General features: G+C 38.2%; 2 protein-coding genes across 6 annotated transcripts in view; one reads left to right on the top strand and one right to left on the bottom strand.

The window, feature by feature from the left end:
• Positions 1-10,371, top strand: part of Dnajc24 (DnaJ heat shock protein family (Hsp40) member C24) — a 39,992-nt gene extending 29,621 nt beyond the window's left edge. For both annotated transcript variants that reach the window (XM_075961656.1, XM_075961657.1), the window contains exons 4-5: positions 3,961-4,029; positions 9,936-10,371. In XM_075961656.1, coding sequence (XP_075817771.1) covers positions 3,961-4,029; positions 9,936-10,066 — 200 coding nt within the window. In that variant the 3' untranslated portion in view covers positions 10,067-10,371. The remainder of the gene's footprint in view (positions 1-3,960; positions 4,030-9,935) is intronic.
• A 1,019-nt stretch (positions 10,372-11,390) lies between these two features.
• Immp1l (inner mitochondrial membrane peptidase subunit 1) overlaps positions 11,391-24,376 on the bottom strand; it is a 50,528-nt gene continuing 37,542 nt past the window's right edge. For all 4 annotated transcript variants that reach the window (XM_075961653.1, XM_075961654.1, XM_075961655.1 and 1 more), the window contains 2 exons: positions 12,652-12,762; positions 11,391-11,564 (listed from right to left, as the gene is read on the bottom strand). In XM_075961653.1, coding sequence (XP_075817768.1) covers positions 11,496-11,564; positions 12,652-12,762 — 180 coding nt within the window. In that variant the 3' untranslated portion in view covers positions 11,391-11,495. The remainder of the gene's footprint in view (positions 11,565-12,651; positions 12,763-24,376) is intronic.

Genomic DNA, 24,376 nt, shown 5'->3' with positions numbered 1-24,376 from the left:
ATTTTACTTACTGGTTTTTCTTTTCTTTTCTTCTTTTTTCTTTTCTTTCTTTTTTTTTTAAATATATTGTAGCTTTGGTTAGAAATTTTCGTGGGATGAGAAATGTAATTATTTGGATATTAAAGGGTTGCTTTAGAAATTTGACTATCATTAGGAAGAAGGTTTTAAAGACTGGAATTCCATTGTCTTAAAAGAAGTAAGAAATATTTATTGATTCCCAAATGGGGCTAGAGAAACTTTCCCTCTTTAGAAGGCTGTGAATGACTCAGCGAGAGCTCTGGTGAGCTTGGCTGAACCGAGCTGCTAATAGTTATTTAATGTTATTCGTCAGTGTGAATGAATCGCTGTAGATTTTCCTTTTAATCTCTTTGAATTGCAGGCTCATAAACCTCTCTGACGAGCCCTGCCAGTGTTGTCTTAGATCCCACTGTTGAGACAATGGAGCCACAGAATTCTTTCACCTCTTGTTGTCAGACAAACCCAATAGAATGCCAGGTCAGAAGGGCCCATACTTCTAAAGATTGAAAGATTCTTTTTAAAGTAACCACATAAATTATGTGATTTTATCATTATATTCCTTAGGAACCTCACTCTAACTATAATGCCCTGCTTTTGATACATAAAAGTAAAATTGGAAGGTGGGGGGTTGGGGATTGTCTTGTCTCATTTGGCTAAGCTTGTCAGTATGCCACAGTGTGAACAGACCTTCATATTCCTAGATAATCAAAAGAGTTGAACCCATTTTCTAATAAAGAATCAAATTGTGCAGTCACTGCACTCAAGATAGAGTAAGCACACCAAAGCAAGCAGTGTGTTCTTACAAGTGGCTATGGGTTGTTTTGTCCTTTTGGGGTTTTGTTTCTTTCCTCTGTTTTTGTTGTTGCTTTATGTTTCTTTTTTTTCCAAATAGTTATTGCCATTATGTAGGGGAAAAGGGATTCAATTTTAAAATCTTGGATTTAAAGTGTGTTTCTTTTCTAGATGTTAGTAGTGTCATGTTTTCACAGGAACACTTTGAGGTGGGTTTGCATTTCTAGTCATTGCAAGGAACAAAAGTGTGTGTGTGTGTGTGTGTGTGTGTGTGTGAGTGAGTGAGAGAGAGAGAGAGAGAGAGAGAGAGAGAGAGAGAGAGAGAGAGAGAGAGACTGCAAAAGAAAACAAGCACATCTGTTTTGAAGGTGCCGTGCCTGATTACTACAGAATTATCAGACCGCTTTGCTTTCAGGGCTCCTGCAAGTGGCTTTAGTAGACAGGGAAGAATTAAGATTTTAATTACAACCACAGTGGTGGACAAGCAGAGATCATTGTTTTAAAAGAAAGAAAGAAAAACACGCTGATTTGCTTGTACTCCTTCCTTATAATTGTAGTGGGGGTTGGGGTGGTAGGGTGGAATTTGCTGTTGCCCTATCCTTGGACACCTGCCCTCAACAAAGGATCGCGGTGACCCCCCACTGCCCACATTTAGATTCACCTTTTACTTTTCCTGTCCCGGGTCTGCTCATTATGCGGTCCTCCAGGGATCCAATTTTCCCCTGAGCTAATCACCCCAGCCTTTTCAGAAGTTGTTAGATTATTGTCTTTTCAAAGGACAATCACTTTTCTTAAAGAAAAAAAAAAACCTTATTTCTAATTTTAAAAATGGGACCACTAGAATTTCGGATACACTGCTTTTAAAACCTTTCTGTTGAAGTGTAGCATGTGTATGTTCAGAGAGGTTCAGAAATCTCATGTCACCAGAAGCACACCAATTTAAATAGGAAGCTCCCACGACTTGTGGGCAGCACACCTTGCCCCTCCGCACTTTTCCTGAGATGTTTCATGCTTGTTGATGTCAGATTCTGATTTTTAAAACCACTCACAGAGTTTTGTGCACACAGTATTGAATGAGCAACATCTATGTTTCCATAGTCACAAAACTCCAATATATTCCTTTCAACTCTAATCTTTGGCAAAAAAGTAATCATTTTTGTGTTCTCTTTTCTTCACCATGAGATGGGCTATGCTAATCTTTTAACTAAGAATAGGTGCTACTCTAAGGGCCCTGTGCATAGGGACCAGAGGAAGAAAAACTAATGAAATGTGGTTGAATGATAGAGTGGTACAGCAAAAAGTAACTAGATCAGAATAACAGCTGCTTCCCAAGAGAAAAGCCGAAATTTGCAAGATAGTTCTCATTTATTATTTATTTTTAAATACAATGGCACCATGGGCATTTATGAATGTTTATCCTTTTAACACAGCATATTCTGGATATCCAAGTTAGATCAGGCTGAGAAAGCTAATTTCCCCAATCTACTTTGCTTCTGTTGGGTTCAGAGAATACAAAAATACAAGATACCCTAGTAACTTAGTTGCAAATTGATACTTGTTTGTTCTCCAAAAAGGTCTTTTCACTATGAATTATCTCTATTTTTCAAATATTAATTTCTTAATTCTAGCAAAGCTGACCCTTCTGAATAAGAGATTAAAACATAAGAATTTTTTTCTGTCCCTGAGACTTTCAAATTGAATGTGTATATATATATATTATAGGTATATAATCCCAGCACTTGGGAGGCAGAGGCAGGTGGATTTCAGTGAACTCAAGGCCAGCCTGATCTACATAGTAAGTGTCAAGATAGCCAGGACTATGTAAAGAGGCCCTGTCTCAAAGAGGGGAAAAAAGGAAAGAACAAGTCAAGTAGGCATGGTGGCTCTTCCCTATAATTTCAACATTCAGGAGGCAGAAAGACTGCCATGAATTCAAGGCCAGCATAAGCTACATGTAGTATGTTCAAGTGTGGCCTGGACTATAAAGTAAGACCTGGTCTTCTCAGGGGGTGGGGGGAAAAGGGAGGAAGAAGCTAGAACAGGTAAGCAAATATACTTTGTATAGGATATGCAAAGTAAGTTTGTTTAGGAACTGCTTAGCATACTATAAATTATTTATAAGCTATTCAGTGGGCATAGATAGATGGAAGAGCTATCTCGACCACAAGAGAAAGTCTGTGTCTTGATTTTAATAGACTGTTGGTACCCAGTAAATATGATGTAGTATACTATTTGACATCGTTTAGTAGGAAACTATGGTAGGTTCAAAATATTGTATAATCTTTTCATTTCTTTTTAAGTCATGTAACTCACCAATACATTCTGAACGGGTAGTTATTACATATAATTAAGTTGCTGGCATGCAGACAACAGAACAAAGTGAGAAGACTAGTGAGATGCTAACGACGTTTGGAGTCAGGGAAGTTGCTGAATTTTAGTAATGGGCTCTTTTTTCTTAAGCATTAACTTCTAAAAGAAAAATAGACACATACAGGAATACAGAAATAAGGTTTCCCATCAGTGGTTGCTTTCTTTGCTGAAAGTCTATGTGCTTTAAGTGAGATTTCATGCTTCTACTACCCAGACCATACTCTTATTATATTTAGATATATTCACGGCTTAGACCCTCAATCTGTAGAGGAATTCTTTGGCCCAGGAAATAGCAAAAGATGCACAGAACACAGCTGTGCTGTGGGATTACCAAAGTCCCCTCTCTTTAGTTTCTCTTTACTCTTGCCAGCAGATGAGCAGCAGCCTGTGTTTGTAGAGCTTTGCTCTGTACAGCACCTCTGGCCTGGTCTCATTTGATTTGAAAAATACCCATTAGTCTGCTTGAGCTGCCCCAACAAAACACTGTAGACCGCGTAGCTGAGCAGAATTTATTTCTCATGGTGGAGGCTGAAAAGTTCAAGATCAAGGTGTTGGTCAGTTCTATTCCTTATGCGGCCTGTTCTTCTGGATTGCTATTGTTCTTTTATGGACTTTCTTCTATACCTGGTGGACATGGACTAAAAGCTCTCTGCCTCTGTGCTGATGTCAAAAGCATTAAGCTAGTTTGAAAACAGTTAATAATATGGGTTTGAATGGCCATACTGGAGATGCATTATGAGAATTCCTCATTATCAAATTGTCTCATTTTGTATTCTACAGAAGCTGAACTAAGAAGTATGGGGCCAGTAGACACACAAGTCTACCTTGAAGAAATGTCCTGGAACAAAGGTTGGAATTTAGTTTATTTTGTTGTATCCACACTGAAGAGAAATATTAGGGTTTATATTTATTTATATTATCTATCTATATCTACCTATCTACCTATCTGTCTGTCTGTCTATCTATCTATCTATCTATCTATCTATCTATCTATCTATCTATCTATCTATCTATCTATCTATCAACCTATAGAGAGCTTTACCTTTCTACATACATCTTTGTTGGGCCTGCTATTATCAACTTTGCTTATTGAGCTATTATATGACCCATTTCTCATTATTTTCTATTCCAATTAAGTATATAAACGTTTCTTTTTCATTTTTACTGCTTTAATTTTTGCATTATTATCTGTAATAAGGTTAAAGAAAAAAATTTAAAAGTCATAATATTCTTCATGCTGACAAAGTAAGTTCCTGTCAGAATTTCTTTTTTCCCTATATGGGATCAGAAACTGATACGAGAGGCCTCTTAATGTGCAGGCCTTCTGCTTTAAAAGAGCTTGCTGTTTTTCTTTGCCCTCTCTTTCACTGTTTGCTTTTATCTGAGCCAAGGCCTCATGTGTAGCCTGATCTCATCTCATCTGAAAATAACTGTTAGCTTAGAATGACCTTGAGCTTCTGAAAGCCAGGACTCCAGGCACAAGCTACCACACACTGTTATGCTAGGACTTTCCTAACACTGTCTGTTTGATTGTCCTTAAGAAAAATCTCTTGTTCCCCTTGCCTTCCATAAAGTCATGTCTTCTTTCTATTTTCTTTTACTAGAATATTAAAATTGCATTAACCAATATAATTCCCACATTCTTCTGTTCTTTGAAATTGTTCTGATTGCACATTATTAAATTAGGAAACACCACTTATTAAGTGGAAGCCGTGATCATTATACTTCAGTACTTCTCTGGGAAAATACAATTACTAGTTCTTAGAATTTTGTGTCTACTCTTAACTCTGTCAGTTTGTTTTTCAGCTTAGGGTTCTGTTCCCTTCAAGGCTAATAGAAACTCACTAATGAATGTAGTGCTGCTATAGACACAGCCATCCTTCTTGAAACCAAGCTTCAATTTTCATTTACATAGTAATTTCATTTACATAGTAATCTATGAAGAGAGCACAAGCATTACTGACGTAGAAGAGGAATCGTGTCTTTGCCTAGAGAACCACTCTGTGTTTAGCCACCCAAGTGAAATTCTGGGGTATGCTCATATTTACTATGAATAACCAGAGTTCTGTGTCTTTCTTGTAATAAGAGGAGGGATAACTTCTGTGGAAGCAAGAGTGGCCTGTTCTTCATTGCTAACTTCTGGAGAGACACACTAGAATGTAACAATTATTTGAGATTTGTCCAACTAAATATATTTTTTAAAAAATATACTTTGGGGGCAGGAGTATATATACTCTTGGCTTGCATTTAAATGTTTCACTGGTTCAGAGCACTGGCTGCTTTTGCAGAAGACATGGGTTCAATTCCCAGTACCCATGTGGCAGTTCACAGTGTCTGTGTTCCAGTTCCAGGGGATTTAGCACCTTCTTCTGACTCCTGCTGGCACTGCACACCTGTGGTACACACACATTCATGCAGACAGAATATCCATCTATGCATAAACAAATTTAATTTTCTTTCTTTTTCTTTTTTTTGGGGGGGGGTTGTTTCTCAAGACAGGGTTTCTCTGTGTAACAGCCCTGGCTGTCCAAGAACTCCCTCTGTAGACCATGCTGGCCTCAAATGCCTGCCTCTGCCTCCCAAGTGCTGGGATTAAAAAACGTGCACTACCATAGACTGGTTACAAATTTAATTTTTTAAAAAATATAGTTTGAGTCCTTATTAATCATTAGATGTTTATTTGCTCATTAAAAATTAGTTCTTGATGTAGTTTATACTTTGCTTGCTAATGTTGTCTAGTAGCATGAAATTATTAAAAGCTGATTTTTGTAATTTTTTCATTGATATTTGAGCATTTTGATTATGTAGTTTTAAGATTTTATTTAATTTTCTTTTGTTTTCTTAAGGGAGGGTCTCATGTAATCCATATTAGTGTCAAACTGGCAAGACAGAGGTGGAAAACCCTGAACTCCTGATCCTCCCGCTCTCTTCTGTCAAGTGCCAGAATTACAGACATGTCTCACCATGCCCAGTCTAAAATTTTATTTTAAATTCAAAACATGGATTGGTGGTTTAGTCAATAAATACATGGATTCTTTAATACAAGTGGAAATTCCCACATAGTAAAGCCAGTACAGAAAAGGGGATCACACCAAGAATTGTCAGAAGGATGTCTTCCCCTGGCTCATTGTGGGAGGAGGTGCACTTGCCCACATGCAGGCCACAGGTTGATGGTAGAATGTTCTCTCAGTTGCTTCTCCACATTATTTTTTGAGTCTTTTCACTGAGTCCAGTTCTCCGATTGGCTAATCTGTGTCTACGTGTTTCCACTCTCTCCTGATCCACCAATACAGGGGGTATAGGTATGTGCAACCACAGCTGGCCTTTATGGGATTAAACTCAAATCATCCTGGTATGCAGGAAGCACTCTACCCACTTAGTTATTTCCAAAGCCTCTCCTAAAATCATCTTTCTAGTAAAAACATCAACAGAACCCTAGCCGTGGACAATGAATCAATAAGAAGCATAGTTATATGCATAATCTTCGATAGCTCAGCCTGGGGCTATGGCACATTGCTACAGTGCTTACCTAACATGCATGAGGCCCTTGATTAATCCCCATTACTGCCAAGAGGAGAAAGGGGATGATTAAAACAGAGTATCTTTGGTACTCATTTAAATTAAATTATAAAGATGGACATAATCCTTACCCTCCTGAGAAAAATGAGCAATATCTGTATGAAGTCTGGATTCTGACAGGAGTATTAAAAACTAATATAGGTTTGAAACTAACTATATGGTTAGAAAAAAATCAGTATTAGCATATGAAGCTAATAAAGGTCTATAAGGAGGGCAGTTTTAATCCTTCAGGGTCATTTTCCCAATGGCCTTGGGTAGTGAAGATCCAACAAAGGAGAAGTTGTGAGTGTGCACATGAGAGACATGGCCCAACAGTGCACTTTCTTATGCTGAAAACATGTCTCTGGAAATACTGGGACACTGGAGCTAAGCTTTGCATGGTGATTTTGATGACTATATCTAAAAATGGTTTATATAAAAATACTGCATTAAGACTTCAGTGAAGATAAGAAATTTCAGCAAGATGTGAAGATGAACTCCCAGGTGGCCCATGGTGCCTTCTGTACCACTTATGAAATGTGTCACCTCAGATTGCTTGTGTTCATTGAGGTAGTGTTGCAGGAAGGGCTGCTTGTTCTTACCGGCCGCCCGGCTAGCTTACACCCAAAATCATACAGAAACCATATTAATTAAATTAATGCTTGGCCCATTAGTTCTAGCTTCTTACTGGCTCTTATATTAATTTAACCCATTTTTATTAATCTGTGTATCACCATGTAGCAGTGGCTTACCAGGTAAAATTCCCAGCACCTGTCTCTGGTGGCTCCATGGTGTTCCTGACTCTGCCTCCTTTCTAAGCATGCCATTTAGTCCCCCCCCCCCACTCCCCGCCTACCTAAGTTCTGTCCTATCAACAGGCCAAAGCAGTTTCTTTATTCATAATGTTAATCGCAGCACACAGAGGGGACTCCCACATCAAGGCAGTAAAGGTATGTGTTGTGGGGACTTACTTTAGGATACCTAATGGCATATATATAATTTTATATGGATTATGTTATATAATATTTATACAATAAATATATATGCCAAGAAAGAAAGAAAGAAAGAAAGAAAGAAAGAAAGAAAGAAAGAAAGAGAGAGAGAGAGAGAGAAAGAGAGAGAGAAAGAGAGGAAGAAAGAAAAGTCCAGTAGCAAAGCCAGGTATGGTGGCTTCTTTACTTTTTGAGACAGGGTCTCACTATGTACATCTGGCTGTCATGGAGCTCACTATGTATACCAGGCTGGCTTCAAACTCACTGAGACCCACCTGCCTCTGTTTCCCAAGTACTAGGATTAAAAGCTTGGGTCACCATAACCTGTCATCCCAACACTTAGGAAGCTAAGGCAGGAATATTGCAGAGTTCAAGGCTATTCAGTAAGACCCTGTCTCAAACAAACCAAAAATAGATGAACAAACAACCAACCAACTAACTAAATAAATGGAAGAAGACAGCAAGAGCAAAAAGGAAAAGAGAAAAGAAGGCTTGACAGATCTGAGCCCTGCACGGTGGAAGAACCAACACCTGTACTTTATCTTCTCACCTCTGCACATGGCATGGCACATGCACAACAAATAATATCAGTAATAATAATAAATAAATTTTAAAGAAAATCAATTTTAGATAATCAACTACTGACTTTGAAACATGCTATATATATGCTGGTTTAAACAGGGGAGACGTTTACATTTTTTTCTTTTGGTTTATTGAGATAGGGTTTCCTTGTGTAGCCTTGGCTGTCCTGGAACTCACTTTGTAAACCAAGCCGTGAACTCAGAGATCCACCTGCCTCTGCCTCCAGAGCGCTGGGAGTAAAGCCATGTACAACCATGTACAACCATGCCCGCTGATATTTGCATTTTTAAGTTCGAAATGAAATTATTTTCTGTTTATGGAGAAAACACACACTGTGATAAAGAATAAAAAGTGAGAAGAGATTTAGGTTTTCCTTTTGGATATGACAGCTCATAAAGTTGGCTTCATTGCCCATTTTTCCAAGACTGGATTTTATACAGCGGAAGCACAAGGCAGCTGAATCTTATTTTTGCCTCTCCCTCCCTCCTTCCGCAGAGTGAGCTCTAAATGTAGTGGACTTTGAGCGTAAGCTGCAGCGTCCTGTGCCCACTGGAATGTCATTTGTCTCTAAGTTGTGGGCGCAGTGAAGTCAATTCTGACCTGCTGAGTTCTGAGAACTGTGATACTTCCCAGAGAGTGAACTAGAGCAGCACTGGGTTCAGAGGTTTGCATTCAGAGGACAGACAGTAGCATCTAAACTTCCCAGCTCCACCACCACCAGCAGATGTGCAGCTACATGCCTGCAATTCTGGCCCCCAGAGGCTGGGTCAGGATCACTAGAGTTCAAGGCCATCCTATGCTACATAGCATAACTGGCTTTACAAATAAAATTTAAGGATCTGGCAAAAGGGTTCAACAAATAACGGCACTTGTTGTCAAGCCTGACAACCTGAGTTGTCCCCAACCCACATGGTGGAAGGGGAGAATTGGCTCCCACAAGTTGTTCTCTGACCTTCATACTCATACCGTGTCATACGGATATGAATGTATACGTGTATACATACACACAAACACAAATGTAATACACTTTAAAAGTACAAAGTAAAATTTAAAAATCACGTTATCAGTTGTACTTTTTGTATGTAATATTCCTATGGTACTTAAATTTTAACTACAAAGCAATCAGTTATATAACTCATAGGAAAAATCAAACAAAAGCAAACACTTCATATAGTATTGTACTTGAGTCACCTGATTGTAGAATGACATGGACAGCTTGAGTTGGCCCCCTTCTCCAGGAGACTTCAAGTACTGTGCCCCTTTGATCCTCACTGGAACATCTTAAATGCATTGCTGAGTATATAAAATTTGCAGAATTCTTAAGAAAACTAAAAATTTCAAAGATTATTCTCAGCATCCTTTGCTCTTCCCCATCCGTGAATACTGAATACAGTGAACCAGTCTATCACCACAATTGATAGAGACTGTTTAATAATAGATAAGTATGGAGAGACTGTTCCTGTGCGAGAGGATCTTTCCAGCTCTTTTTTAAACTGATTTTTATCTGTGCCTGGCTTCTTTGTTTCATTTTACAGTTCTCTGGATCATGTTCTATATTTTGAATGGTTTTAGCAAAGTAAATGACTGTAAACATTTGAGGCATTATTCCTGTTTTCTTTTCAGATGATGGGTCTTTCTCTCTGACCTGCCGATGTGGGGGAAAATACACTGTCTCCAAGGATGAAGTGGAAGAAGTGAACTTAATTTCTTGTGATACGTGTTCACTGATTGTGGAACTTCTTCATCAGCACTGAACCGCGCATTCCTACAATCCTTAACTAAGTCAGCATGGTCCAGAGGCCACTCGGGCTTCAAGGAAACAGATGATTTTTACTCCATGTATAAATTGCCAAGATAATATAAAATCTTCAAGCAAAGGCCACTTTAGATTAACAAATTAATTCAGTATTATATATATATATATATATATATATATATATATATATATATATTTTTTTTTACAGGATATCACAAAAAGGACTTGGATTATATTTCTGAATTTTTATCTAACTTTTGTTTTCTCCTTGGTACAAAATAATAAAGTATTTATTTTTATATAGTTTATGTTTTTATTTTTTACAGTTTATTCTTTATAGTTACTAAGGGTTTTGTTTTTTGTTTTAATCTTTACAATGCATGTGCTTGTGTGCCTGTGTGTGTGCCTAAGGCACAGGACAATAAGTGAGTCTATGAGGAGCTGATTTTTCTCTTCTTTCCCCATATGGATCCCAGAGGTCATATTTGGGTCCTCAGCCTCGTGGTGAGTGCCTTTACCTGCTGGACCATCTTGCTATCTCTAATTAGGAAGCTGATGTAGAAGATAGTGCTCTGAGTCACTGAAGTTGTAGCCTATTGTTTATCTATTTCACATTAACAGGCATTTACATAAGATTAGGATTTTGTGAACAAAGTGAGAGCCCAGCTCTGCCCTAAACAAGGCTGGCTATGACCACTCAGATGTTATTTGAAAGCTGGTAAAGAAGACCAAGTGTTAGAAAACGTGACTCTAATCCTGGCCCTGGGTGTCTAAAGCTCGTTAACAGCTTATCTTAACTTCAGATGGAAATTAGGAAGAGAAAACTTTAAAAACTTGACATTCAGATTGGACTTTTAATTGCCTCCATTTAGGAATAAGGAGCCATTCCTTTCCTCAGTGGTGTGGCGAAGGTGATTTTACAGTGAGTGCTCACTGACTGCAACAGACTCTAGATGTCATTCCTGGGTGGTCTCTTTCACATAGCGTTTTGTTTACAGTGTACATCAGAATGCATGTGACAAACACCGAGGCCCTACGGAGCACCTTTGATTTCTGTCTAACTCTTGGTGCTGTCAGAAGAACACAGACTGGGAATGCATAGTCTCAGACTTGAGTGGAGACAGCTGACATATGAGGCACACTTGAGAACAGATTGCTGTCATTGTACAAGCACCACCAAAATTCAAATATGAGGTTAAGATTTCTTATCCAAGATATTCTGATATCATAAAATCAGAAGGAAAACTTGTTTGGGATTTTTATCCAAATACTTTCAGTTATTGTATATTGCAGAATGTGATGTTTACTCTTAAAAACAAAAATAAAACTGAGTAGCAAATAGTTTATTTGTAAGTTCATGGTTTCAACTGCAGTAATAAATTCATTTGGATAGGAGACAATAATCAAGTCAAAAAAGTAAATGCTTGCTAATCATCAGAAAATCTGTGGCCATTTGGGCTGTCACGCAGAAATCCAAAATCACTGAAAGGCCAAATCTGTAAAATGAAAATACAGTGGAAGATAATTAATGAAACTTCTTTATCATCTTGATGTTCTCCTTTCCCATTCTGTGAGATAATATTTTATTCATTTTATTCATAGGCTACTCTGAAAATAAACTTCTGTATGTAGCCTGGAACATTCAAACATAGTACCAGAAACCATGTTTGTTTAGTGTATCGGTATAGATTTGTGAAGTCCTGTCTTCTTTTACCATTCTCAAATAAGTTACACTACCAGCCTATGGTACCTGATACTTTAAAAAAGCTGTCTGAATGTGGCATTTGTTTAGGTAAAAAAGAATTCTAGTCAGGTGGTGGTGGCACACGCCTTTAATCCCAGCACTTGGGAGGCAGAGGCTGGTGGATCTCTGTGAGTTCAAGGCCAGCCTGGTCTACAAGAGCTAGTTTCCAGGACAGGCTCCAAAGTTACAGAGAAACCCCATTTTGAACCTCCCCTCGCCCCCCAAAAAGAATTCTGAACATTATATACTTGCCTTTTGATAAAGGGGGAGCAGATGTGGTGACACACACCTGTAATCCACACCCATGACACTAACACTTATAAGACAGAGACAGGGTGGAGAGTTTAAGACCAGCCTGGAATACAGAATAAGATTCTGTCTCACAACAAAATTACATCAGTCAATAATGGAGGAACAACTGAAGATTGGGCAATGTCAACCAAGGCATGTATATTCATTATATGCCTGCCTATGGTTTGCTGTATTTGACGTGGTCCACCTGCATCCCAAGTAGACCAAGCCTGGGCTGCTGTTGAAATGCCAAGATCTGACTATGGCTGTAAAAGTCACATGACAGAATTTGATTTCTATAAACTCAAAGGCTCCCCAGGCTACCAAGAGTTTAGTTTGGATATTATTCTAAAACCTTCTGTTATTTCCCATAGGAGCAGGAAGGGGCGAGGATACAATTTTGTCCATAGCTCTTAAAAAACGGTCATCAAATGTAGTCACTGCACCAGTTAAGTCAACTTACCAGCCCATGGATTTCAAAGTTCAATCTGAGAGAACCACTCCTTGACCCAGAGAATAAAAGTGGCATTTTAGGCATTAAAGCATACCTTAAAGAAGATCCGTCCTCGTATTAGTCCATATGGAATAGGTCCGTAGTACCTGGAGTCTGTAGAATTCTTTAAGTTGTCACCTTCTAACCAAACATGACCTGTTGGCACCTGGAATTAGTAAAAACAATCAGGCCCTTTTTAGAAACAAGAAGACCTCAACAGAGGACCTACCACTAAAAATACATCCTTAAAGGCCCAGCACTGTGGTGTGAACCTAGTATCCCTCACATTCAGGAGACTAAAGTAGGGGTCATAACTTCAAAGATAGCTTGGGCTACACAAACACTATGTAAAAAGACTACATTTGGAAGTAGAACATATACCTAAAGTCTTCCTTTATATGTGTCACAAGAATTGCTATTATTGTTCATTTCTTTTTAAATTTATTTATTTATTAAAGATTTCTGTCTCTTCCCTGTCATCGCCTCCCATTTCCCTCCCCCTCCCCCAATCAAGTCCCCCTCCGTCATCAGCCCAAAGAGCAATCAGGGTTCCCTGCCCTGTGGGAAGTCCAAGGACCACCCACCTCCATCCAGGTCTAGTAAGGTGAGCATCCAAACTGCCTAGGCTCCCACAAAGCCAGTGTGTGCAGTAGGATCAGAAACCCATTGCCATTGTTCTTGAGTTCTCAGTAGTCCTCATTGTCCGCTATGTTCAGCGAGTCCGGTTTTATCCCAGGCTTTTTCAGACCCAGGCCAGCTGGCCTTGGTGAGTTCCCGATAGAACATCCCCATTGTCTCAGTGTGTGGGTGCACCCCTCGCGGTCCTGAGTTCCTTGCTCGTGCTCCGTCTCCTTCTGCTCCTGATTTGGACCTTGAGATTTCAGTCCTGTGCTCCAATGTGGGTCTCTGTCTCTATCTCCTTTCATCACCTGATGAAGGTTAATATTCAGGAGGATGCCTATATGTTTTTCTTTGGGTTCTCCTTCTTATTTAGCTTCTCTAGGATCACTAATAATAGGCTCAATTTTCTTGGCTAGAAACCAAATATGAGTGATCCCATGTTCCTCTTTTTGGGTCTGGCTTACCTCACTCAGGATAGTGTTTTCTATTTCCATCCATTTGCGTGCAAAATTCAAGAAGTCCTTGTTTTTTACTGCTGAGTAGTACTCTAATATGTATATATTCCATACTTTCTTCATCCATTCTTCCATTGAAGGGCATCTAGGTTGTTTCCAGGTTCTGGCTATTACAAACAATGCTGCTATGAACATACTAGAGCATATACTTTTGTTGTATGATAAGGCCTCTCTGGGGTATATTTCCAAGAGTGGTATTGCTGGGTCCAGGGGTAGGTTGATCCCGAATTTCCTGAGAAACTGCCACACTGCTTTCCAAAGTGGTTGCACAAGTTTGCATTCCCACCAGCAATGGATGAGTATACCCCTTTCTCCACAACCTCTCCAGCAAAGGCTATCATTGGTGTTTTTTATTTTAGACATTCTGACAGGTATAAGATGGTATCTTAAAGTTGTTTTGATTTGCATTTCCCTGATCGCTAAGGAAGTTGAGCATGACCTTAGGTGTCTTTTGGCCATTTGAAGTTCTTCTGTTGAGAATTCTCTGTTCAGCTCAGTACCCCATTTTATAATTAGGTTGATTAGCCTTTTACGGTCTAGTTTCTTGAGTTCTTTATATATTTTGGAGATCAGACCTTTGTCAGTTGCGGGGTTAGTGAAGATCTTCTCCCAGTCAGTGGGTTGCCTTTTGTCTTAGTGACAGTGTCCTTTGCTTTACTGAGAAGCTTCTCAGTCTCAGGAGGTCCCATTTATTCAATGAGGCCCTTAATGTCTGTGCTGCTGGGGTTATACGTACAAAATCTCTTTATTATATGGTTCCCAAACATTAGTTTGTAGAAACCTCAAACTAAGGTTGTAAGAAATGAAAACACTGTGGCAGTGTCATTAATTTAATAGACTTCAAAAGAGGTCATTAGGCTGCTGACTGAAAATGTGCCCTCCTGTTGTAATAGCAGCATAAGCAGGGCAGCCAGTCAGCAACATCCCGAGGCCAGTTCCAAGGCCAGACCCATTAGAACGCTCATGATGAACTAAGTGGTAATGGATTGTGACATCAATTATGGATAATCTCATCATTTTATTGCAGTGGGCTTGTCAGAGTTCTAATTACGACCCCTGTCCTGCCTTTGTACAGGCCATATCGTCACTGCCTTATATGTTGATAATAACTATCAAGAACCAGAAGGACCTATTATAAAACCATCAATTGCAAATTAATGACAGTGACCTTCTAATAAAATAAAAAGATAACTTCTTTATATAAACTGGTGTAAAGTTTTAAGTGTTTGCTCAATTAAGAAGGTGATACCTTTCAAAAATTCATTCCTTCTATATGAGACATTTCCCCACTAATATCAACTCAATATAAACTTAGTGATTTCTGGCAGCAATCTGTAAACCACCTTTTTACGCTATTATTTTATAGTTTTTGTTACGCAAGAAAAATTGATTCATTAACCAGACTAAAGTAATATATTGGGAAGACTGCATTACTTTTGGTAGGGCTTAATAGGATGTTCAGTGTAATTTTATTTTTTTTGTATCACATTTTTTGTATATTCTTACAAGCATTTAAATTTTAATTTCATTTTCATAAGATTATATTTCTCGGATATCTTGATTAGAGGAACTAGTTTCAGGTGCTAGAGGTACTAACATGTCTAGTACCTATACCATAAACTGATTGAGAAGGCAATTAAGTGTAATATGGCTAAGTAGAAAAGTGAGCTACCTCCCTAGACTGCTTTTGTATATCTCTTTTCACTGTTTATGACAAAATAAACAAGCAGGTATTAATGTTATGATTTAAATTTTTGTTATTACTTTCTGTTACCCTTGTCATTAAATTTTTGTCAACCTAATTATAAGAAATAGTACCTTTGCATTTTTATTTGCTTTTGTCTTACTTTCAAAAAAATGACTTCTACATGTATGTGTGTGTGTGTGCGCACGCGCGTGCACGCGCACGCCAAGGAGTGCCTATGGAGGTTGAAGGACAACTTGAAAGAGTCCGTCAGTGCTCTTTTTCCACCTTGTGAATTATAAGAATTGAGCTCAGATCACTGCATCAGGATGGAGGCAGATACTCTTCCCCTCTGCAATTTTGAGTGAGGCCAAATCTCTTTTTATGTATTTAGATGACAATGTAAGGCCTCTGGCTGTAGCTTAGTGGCAGAGTACTGCCTAGCATATATGAGACACTGCATTCATTTCCCAACACCCTCCCCGTCAATAAACAAGCCAAGAAAAACAAACAAACAAAAGAACTACAACGTTCTTTGCTATGTCACTGATATTGCGGAAGTGTTTCTGTGCTTCCCACTACATTTCTTTGGTTTAACTAGCAGAAGGTTATTCTAGACATTTGTTTCCTGGTTGTATTTCATTCAGTTCAGCAGTGTTTGCACCTGCTTTGCAAAAATGGTCCTCATGACCTCAGCTTTCCTGCCAACCTCCAAGTGTTTCTCCTGTAATATAATATAGACCTGCCTATATTAGTGGGTTGTGATCTCTCACAATGTTTGTAGTTTTTACAGTATGTTCCACATGATTATAGATTTATATATTAAATATTTACCTCTTACCTGTATGTTGCTTCTTATTTTATTTTATAAACATGTGAGTTCAATTCCACCTCAACCAGAGTGGGGCCTCAAGTATTTGCTAGAGGTAAGTATTTGTAAGTAGACCTTCCTTTCATGCAGAATGACCTACTTTTGTCGTAGCTGTAACATGTTTCTTTGGAAATAGACAAAGAAAATGCAATCTATGGGATAATACAATTACAGAAAAAGTCTTCTAGAAGAAACAGAGGGCTGGAGATGTTCTTCAGGTTAGAGCTGCTCTGGCAGAAGACACAGTTTTGAATCCTAGCACCCACATCTGCTCATCACTATTTGTAACTCCAGACTCAGGGATCCAATGCCCTCTTTTGGCCTCCATGAGCTCCAGGCATGCACATGGTGCATAGACATGCATGCAGGCAAAACACTCAAACAAAATAATAGAAATAGCTAATTAAAAAAGAAACCCAGCCCATAGCTCCAGGAGCCTTTGGAAGGATGTGATCTGGGCTCACAAGGGATGGCATAAAAGAGGAACAAGAAAACAATGCATGTTTTATTTCATGTGATCTTTTAGAACATTCTATTGTGAACACACACTGTTACTGATGTTAAAGAAAAAGGAGCGGCCTATATGTGACGTGCTGGCTCCTGTTTGTCCAATTCTCACATAGCTACTGCACATGCATCTATTTATAGTAAGGGAATAATCTCAGACTCGATGCTTCATGGAACACAGATGACCCAGGAGACAGTGTCATTACTCATGTTCCCTTTAATCCAAGAGCATCTCTTATGAAAGGAAAATCCCTTAAGTATGGATCTTTTATCTTGACATACTCAGATACTTTAAATAGTATGTTTGTAGGATATATACAATTATATTTTATTGATATATATTCATTGTACATAGTGTTAGATTTCCTATGGATAATTTCTCTCAAGCATATAATAAACTTTGATCATATCTGCTCTTCCTCTCCACTCCTGAAATTCCTCCCCCTGCATACTACTCTTCTCCCTTCTACTAGTCTCCCTTTTATTTTCATGCCAAACTTGTTTATACACATATGCATATATGACATAAGAGCATATACAGAGTTTTATGCATGTATAAATAAACTTAGGACCACAATTAAGAAAAAATACAATATTTGTCTTCATGTATTAGACTTATGTCAATATAGCCATTCCCACTTGCATACATTTCCCCAGCAAATGAATTTATTCTTCCATACCGGAATATAACTGTATTGTGTATATACACCGTTCTTTATACATGCAGCTCTTGACAGATGCAGAGGCTTATTCTATTAACTTGGCTATTGTGAACTGTGATGCAACACACATGAATGTAGTAGGTTGTCTCGGGGTGTTTTAGGATAAATAGGATAGCTGGATCATGTTATAGTCCTATTTCTAGCTCTTTGAAGAGACTTCCATTATGGTTTGAATAGCTGCTAGTCCAATCTACATTCCTATCAGCAGTATAAAAATGGTCCCACATCCTTGCCAATATTTGTTTTTTGTTTGTTTGTTTTCTTAATGATAACCATCCTAACTGGGGTGAGATGGGAACTCAATGAAGTTTTAATTTTTGTTTCCCTAGTGGCTAAAGATGTTAAACAATTTATCATGTTGATTGGCCATTTCCACTTCATTTTTTGAAGATTGTCTCTTTGTTTTATTAGCTCATTATTGATTGGGTTATCTGTTTTGATTAATAGTTTTTGAGACTTTAAAAATATATTTTAGATATTCTCTGTCATATGTATAGCTACCAGATTTTATCTCATTTTGTAGTCTGTCTCTTCACTTGGGTATTTTGTTGTTTAAAAATGTTTTTTAACATCATGCAGTCCCATTTGTTAGTTCTTGATAATTATTACCTGACATATTGGAGTCTGTTTTAGAATGACCTTTTCCATACCTGTATCTTCAAGCATTTTTCTTTTCACTAATACTTTCCAAACTTCAGGTCTTACATGAAGAACTTTAATGCATTGTGAACTGACTATTGTGCAGGAGATGGGGTTATCAAGCATTTTCAGGGGCCTTGGGTAATCTAGCATTGTTCTTGTGCAAATGGCTACCCAGTTTTCCCAATACCACTTTTTTTTTTTTTGGAAAAAAATGTTTTAGTATTTTAGTAAAAAGAAGAAATTAAATAAAAATCAGGTGGTTAAAGGTGCATGGGTTTGGAACTTGGTCCTCTCTTGTATCTCACTAATCTCCATGTCTGTCTTTGAACCAGTACCATGCTCAGTTTGCCAATATGGTTCTGCAGTCAACTTGAAACAGGTGGTGTAGTAACTTCCAGCACTGTTCTTTTTGCTCATGTTTGCCTAGACTACTGAGGAAATTGTTTCTATATGAATTACAAGGTTACCTTTTATGTTTCTGTAAAAAAGAAAAAAAGTATCACAATTCTGATGGAGATTGCTTTTCTGTGCTGATCCATAAGAATGGGAAACTTGTTCATCATATTCCTGTTTTCCTCAATGCACTCAGGAAGTTGAATTTTTCAGTGTAAAATTCTTTAAGTATCTTGGTTAAGACCATTACTAAGTATTTCAGTAGACGTTGGTTGTTTGTAGTTTTTGTTTCTAAAGCTGTTTTCAATAGGACTAATTTTCTGATTTCTGTTTTTGGCAAGTTCCTTATTAGTAATCAGAAAAGCTACTGATTTTAAAATGTTTTGTATTTATGCATACAATTTCAATGGGGCCATAATGTCTACAAGTCTGGTACTGAGTTCATTTTAAAAATAAGAACACAGCCGGGCAGTGGTGGCACACGTCTTTAATCCCAGCACTCGGGAGGCAGAGGCAGGCGGATCTCTGTGAGTTTGAGACCAGAAACCCTGTCTCGAAAAACCAAAAAAAAAAATTAATAATAATAATAAGAACACAACCAGACTGTGAGGCCCTGGCTTAGTTCCAAGCACTACAAAAGATAATAAATACTATATCCTATGTATAAGCAAACATGTTCATTGCTGGTGTTCTTTATATTATTATATAAGAACAGCTCCTTTATCTTTCAGTTTGAGAACCATCCTCTTGCAAGTCTATTTGCAAGGAATTTTTCAACTTTCTTTAAAAGTTCTTTCCATGTTCTGTGTGAAAATATCTTGACTTTATCTATTTTGAGAGATATTTCAAAATTATTGATCTTTTATAGCTGCAGTTCTGCTGTCAAATTCAAGTGGAAGAATTTCAGACATGAAGAATTTCATTTGTTTATTTAAGATTTTCCCTCATTATGTTCATGTTTCATATGGTTTCTTGAAAACAATTAGAATTGTTATTTTAGAGAACTTTGCTAATTCCATCACCTATGTCTTTTCTGGGTCTAGTTACCTAGTTACATGATTTACTTCTGAGTGTGGGTTGCCTTGTACTGCTTGTTCATGGAGCTAGAGATTTGTGACTTAGCCAGACCGCCTCTGTTGAATGGATTTGCTTCCAGTCTTTAGAGTACCATTCTGAAGGGGATATGGCAGCTGCTTATTCATGGCAAGTCTTATTTCCAAGCTGCTGAGAAGAATTCCTTCTCACTGTATGACTACGGCACAATAATCTTTACAGGTCTCTATGGATGACGACTTGTCTACACTGGCTTAGGAAGCACAAGTGTCTTTTGGTTTTGTGTGAGTTCTAGGAATTGATCCTTATAGCCTTTGCTTTATTATTATTAAATTTCAGTGCAAATAGGCACAATTTAGTATTTAGCTGTCAACCAAGGGACTATGAATATAGATCTCTGCTGATCTTTTTCTAGCTCCTGCCTTCCTGGTAATGTGAACCACAACATTTAACACTTAAGCACCCTAACCCTAATTTCTCAGCTAGCCATTAACCAACAGTGCTTTCATGATCGAGCTGAAGGGTTGGGGTTATAGCTCAGTCAACACAATAGTTGTCTAGCATGCCCCCGAGCTTTGGGTTCTAGCTACAAAACCACACAAGTGGAGTATGGTATTGCACACCTATAATACCAGCACTCAGGAAGATCATAAATTCAACGTTATTTTTGGGTCAGAGTCCAAGGTCAGCCTATGCTACATGAAACCCTGTCTTAAAAACAAAACAATCAAAAAGGCACAAATAAGGGCAAATACATTTATTCTGTTCTTTCTCTTAGAGATCAGTCTTTTATAACCTCCTGAGCAGTGTATGAACACAGCTCTTCTCATCTTTTGTCCATCTTCTGTTGCTCTATTCAACTACCACTTCTCCATTGTTCCCAGGAGCAGGTGTTTCAATTAATAACTTGGTGTATGTGTTGGGAGGGGTGTATGTGTGATTATGTGTGCATGCCCATGTGTGTATGGAGGTCAGAAGACAACATCAGGTGTCCTCCTCAATCACTTTCTACCTATTCCCTTACGAGGTGGTTCCTGAGCCTGGAGCTACGCTGGACGCCAGTCAGTTCCTAGTGATCCTTCCATCTCTGTGCCTAGAGTGCGGGGGTTACAGGCACCACAGTCACTCAGGATTTTCACATGGGTGACTGGTTGATAGGGGCTCAAACTCACGCTTGTTCTCCCCAGCCTAAAATACCTATATTTTAAATCACATGTTTTAAAGGAGGTTTCATACCAATAAGAAGAGAATGGGTTGCTGGAAGGTGGTGGCACACACATTTAATTCCAGCACTCATACAAGTACAGGGTGAGTTCCAGGACAGCCAGGGCAACATACATAAATCCTGTTTCCCCTCTCCCCCGCCAAAAAAAGGGAGAAGAGAAAAGAAAGAAAAGAATGACTTTTGTGAAGACTAACAGCTCTATGGTAAAGTTTGCTTTGACATCTCCACTTTGGATCTCCACTAGTAGCCTCTGTCACATGCTCCATTTTTTGTTTGGTTTTGAGATAGGCTCTCACTATGTAGCTTTAACTGTCCTGGAACTTGCTATATAGACTAGACCTTGAACTCACAGAGTTCCTTCTAATCTGACTTTCAAGTGATGGGATTAAAGAAATACACCAATGCATCAGCTCCATTTTATCCATATCAAACATCTATAAAAAAGATTTGCACACTCAGCATAATACTATATACTAATAAGGATGTCCACTATGATACAGTGTCTCAAAATTGGCAGTAATATAAATGTTTCTCAGTAAGCAGAGGCTAAATAAAATATAATTAATTTATATAATAACAGACAGATGTAAAATACAAAACCCAAAATATAATAATAAATAAAGAATAAACTAATGGAAAGATTTCTACAACTGAGTCAATGAGAAAGTAACTTTCAGGGCTGTTTGTATAAAAGTATAAAGTCATTCTCTATGTCTCAAATTTTACATTTTTAATAACAGCATGTACTACCTAGAAATCTAAAATACATATACATATGTATGCATGTATATCTTAAACTGCTTTACTTTTTTTGTGATACTTGTCCTTTATTTTTTTTTTCCTGATAGTATGTCACTATGTATCCCAGGCTGTCCTTGAACTCACAATCCTCTCCTTCAGCCTTCAAAGTTCTGGATTACAGGTGTGTACCATTCACCATCATGCCCAGTTTAACTTTATTAACACTTTGTTTTTGTTTTGTTTCTTTAATGACATGGGGTCTCACTAAGTAGCCTTGGCTGGACTAGGACTCACTACTAAAGAACAGGCTGAGTCCAGAATCGAAAGAGATCTCCCTGTCTCTGCCTCCGAAGTGCTGAGATCAAAAAAGTACATCACCATGCCCAGCAGCCTGAAAATGTTAAGGATTTATTTTTAATGTATGTGTATTTATCTGTTTTAGTCTGCATGTTGGTCTGTATGCACACATGCATACAGGTGCTCAGGGAGACCAGAACTGGGCATCAGATCCCCTGGAGCAGGAATGACAGACCACTGTGAACTCTGAGCCACTGAGCCCTTTTTTCAGCCCTCAGCCTGCTGTTCAAAAGGGAACACTGTCTAAATAAATGCAACCTTTATACAGGAACAGCTTTACTGATTTTTTTATGTTTTTGGTCTCTGGTACTACAGTGAGAGCAGGCTAGCCTCCAACCCATACAATAGACCTCTGTTGCTTTGATGAGTGCAAATAAAAACTACAGTTATATCAAACCACATGAGAAACAAGTTTACAGCAATACTATACTAAAATATTGATGTGGGAGTGTCCTATATCAATCTGTTGATTTCATTGGTTAAGTAATAAACAAACTGCTTGGGCTCATAGCTTAGAACATAGGTGGGTGGAGTAAACAGAACAGAATGCTGGGAGGAAGAGGAAGTGAGGTAAGATGCCTCAGACAGAGACGCCATGCTCCACTCTCCCGGGCAGACGCGATTCAGCTCCGACCCAGGATGGACGTAGGCTAGAATCTTCCCGGTAAGTGCACCTTGGGGTGCAACACAGATGATTAGAAATGCCCTAAATTAATATGTGAGAATTAGCCTAGAAGAGGCTAGATAGAAATGGGCCAAGCAGTGTTTAAATGAATACAGTTTGTGTGTTGTTATTTCGGGCATAAGCTAGCAGGCGGCAGGGGTGCTGGGGATGCAGCCCCGCCGCTCTTATCACTACAAAGTATAAACAGGGAAAGATGGCAGAGTAATATATATTTATGTTTAAAAGCTATGATAGCCTTATAACTAGGGCTAGAAAAGATTCTAATAAACAATGTTTCACAAATTCTAAATTCCATTTATTTGTGTTGTTTCCTATAATCAATACTTTCTAAGTTGGGTTACTTTTCTTTTGAGGCTGTTGTAGGTCTGCCATGCTTCCTTCCTAAGCCTGCACTTCTCTGCTGTGCTCTCTGGAGTCTAGTGAGGTGTCTCCTTTTTAGCACAAGTCACAAATGTAATTGCCTCTTGGCCTGCGGGTGTCCATTCATCACAGGCAGCTTTACAAGGCAAGCCACAGGTGGTACCTTTCTTGATTCAAGTGACATCTGATGAGGGCTTAAAATATCAAATAACACATCTACTAAATTGGAGTCACTCATTTATTTGATTAAGCAAAGAACACTAATTTTAAATGTTTTTTGACTAAAAAGTAAGATATTGTATGTTGACTTTTAAAATGTTTTAAGAACAAAAAATCCTGAGAAATGGTTGTTTTTAAGTTAACCCCTTATTTACTACAGATCTTACAGTTTACAAGTAATGGTGCAGTTAATACATTGGCCCTATCTATGGCTTACGGATCTTCTAAACAGTGCATTAAAAACATGAAGGCAGAAGAGGGTGATTCTTTAGGAATTCTTTTTTGCACAAGTTTTTCTTCCTGTGATATACAGGAAAACGCACACTTTATGAAAGCATTCCGATTAGGCCCTTTCTTCTTAGCAAAGGAAATGAGAGTGATACAGCAAGGGACGTTGGTCTCAGAAGCATTTCAGTTTAAACAACGGTTTTTAAATGTCCATTTTATATCTAGGGAAATATAATGCTTACTTCCTTGCCAGGAGAAAAAACAACCAACAACAAAAAAAAACAACTCCACATGATGAATGTACACTCATAAGATGTCTTTAATTCTAACAATTATTAACAATTTTTGTTATTGTCTTTCAAGTAAGCAGTGTTGAATCAAATATTTACACTGCTATGTAACTAAAGTGTATTCTCCTGCTTAACTGTGACTTACAGATCAAAAATGGAGCCATGCAAGGCCGTGTACAGAAACAAAGTGATTTTCCAACCACACTATTCCAGCTGGGCATGGTGGCAATGACCTCCTGGCATATGGGAGATGAAGGCGAATTGCTATAGTTTCTAAGCTAGTCCAGGCCACAAAATGAGTTCCAGACTCGTCTGAACTACAGTGAGGCATTGTATCAAAAACTAAAATACAAAACCCAACAAAACAATATAATACAGGGCATTTCTGAGTTAGGAGAATACAGCAATAAGTACTAAAGCGTGAGTTTCTTAGACTTTCCAAAAATTTTAGATAATTGGCAAATCATATGCAAACTGTAAAAAAATATACATGCAAATATGCTCCTGATTTTAGGTGCTTTCTGGTGGTGTGTGGGGTGAGACAAAGTCTTTCTAGATAGCCCCGGCTGGCTAGAAACTAACTATCTATGTATAGCAGGCTGAGAGAGAGAGAGAGAAAGAGAGAGAGAGAGAGAGAGACAGACAGACAGACAGACAGAGACAGACA

This window comes from Microtus pennsylvanicus, chromosome 2 (assembly GCF_037038515.1).
Source record: "Microtus pennsylvanicus isolate mMicPen1 chromosome 2, mMicPen1.hap1, whole genome shotgun sequence".
Taxonomy (NCBI): Eukaryota; Metazoa; Chordata; class Mammalia; order Rodentia; family Cricetidae; genus Microtus; species Microtus pennsylvanicus.
This window is presented reverse-complemented; position numbering and strand designations above follow the sequence as displayed.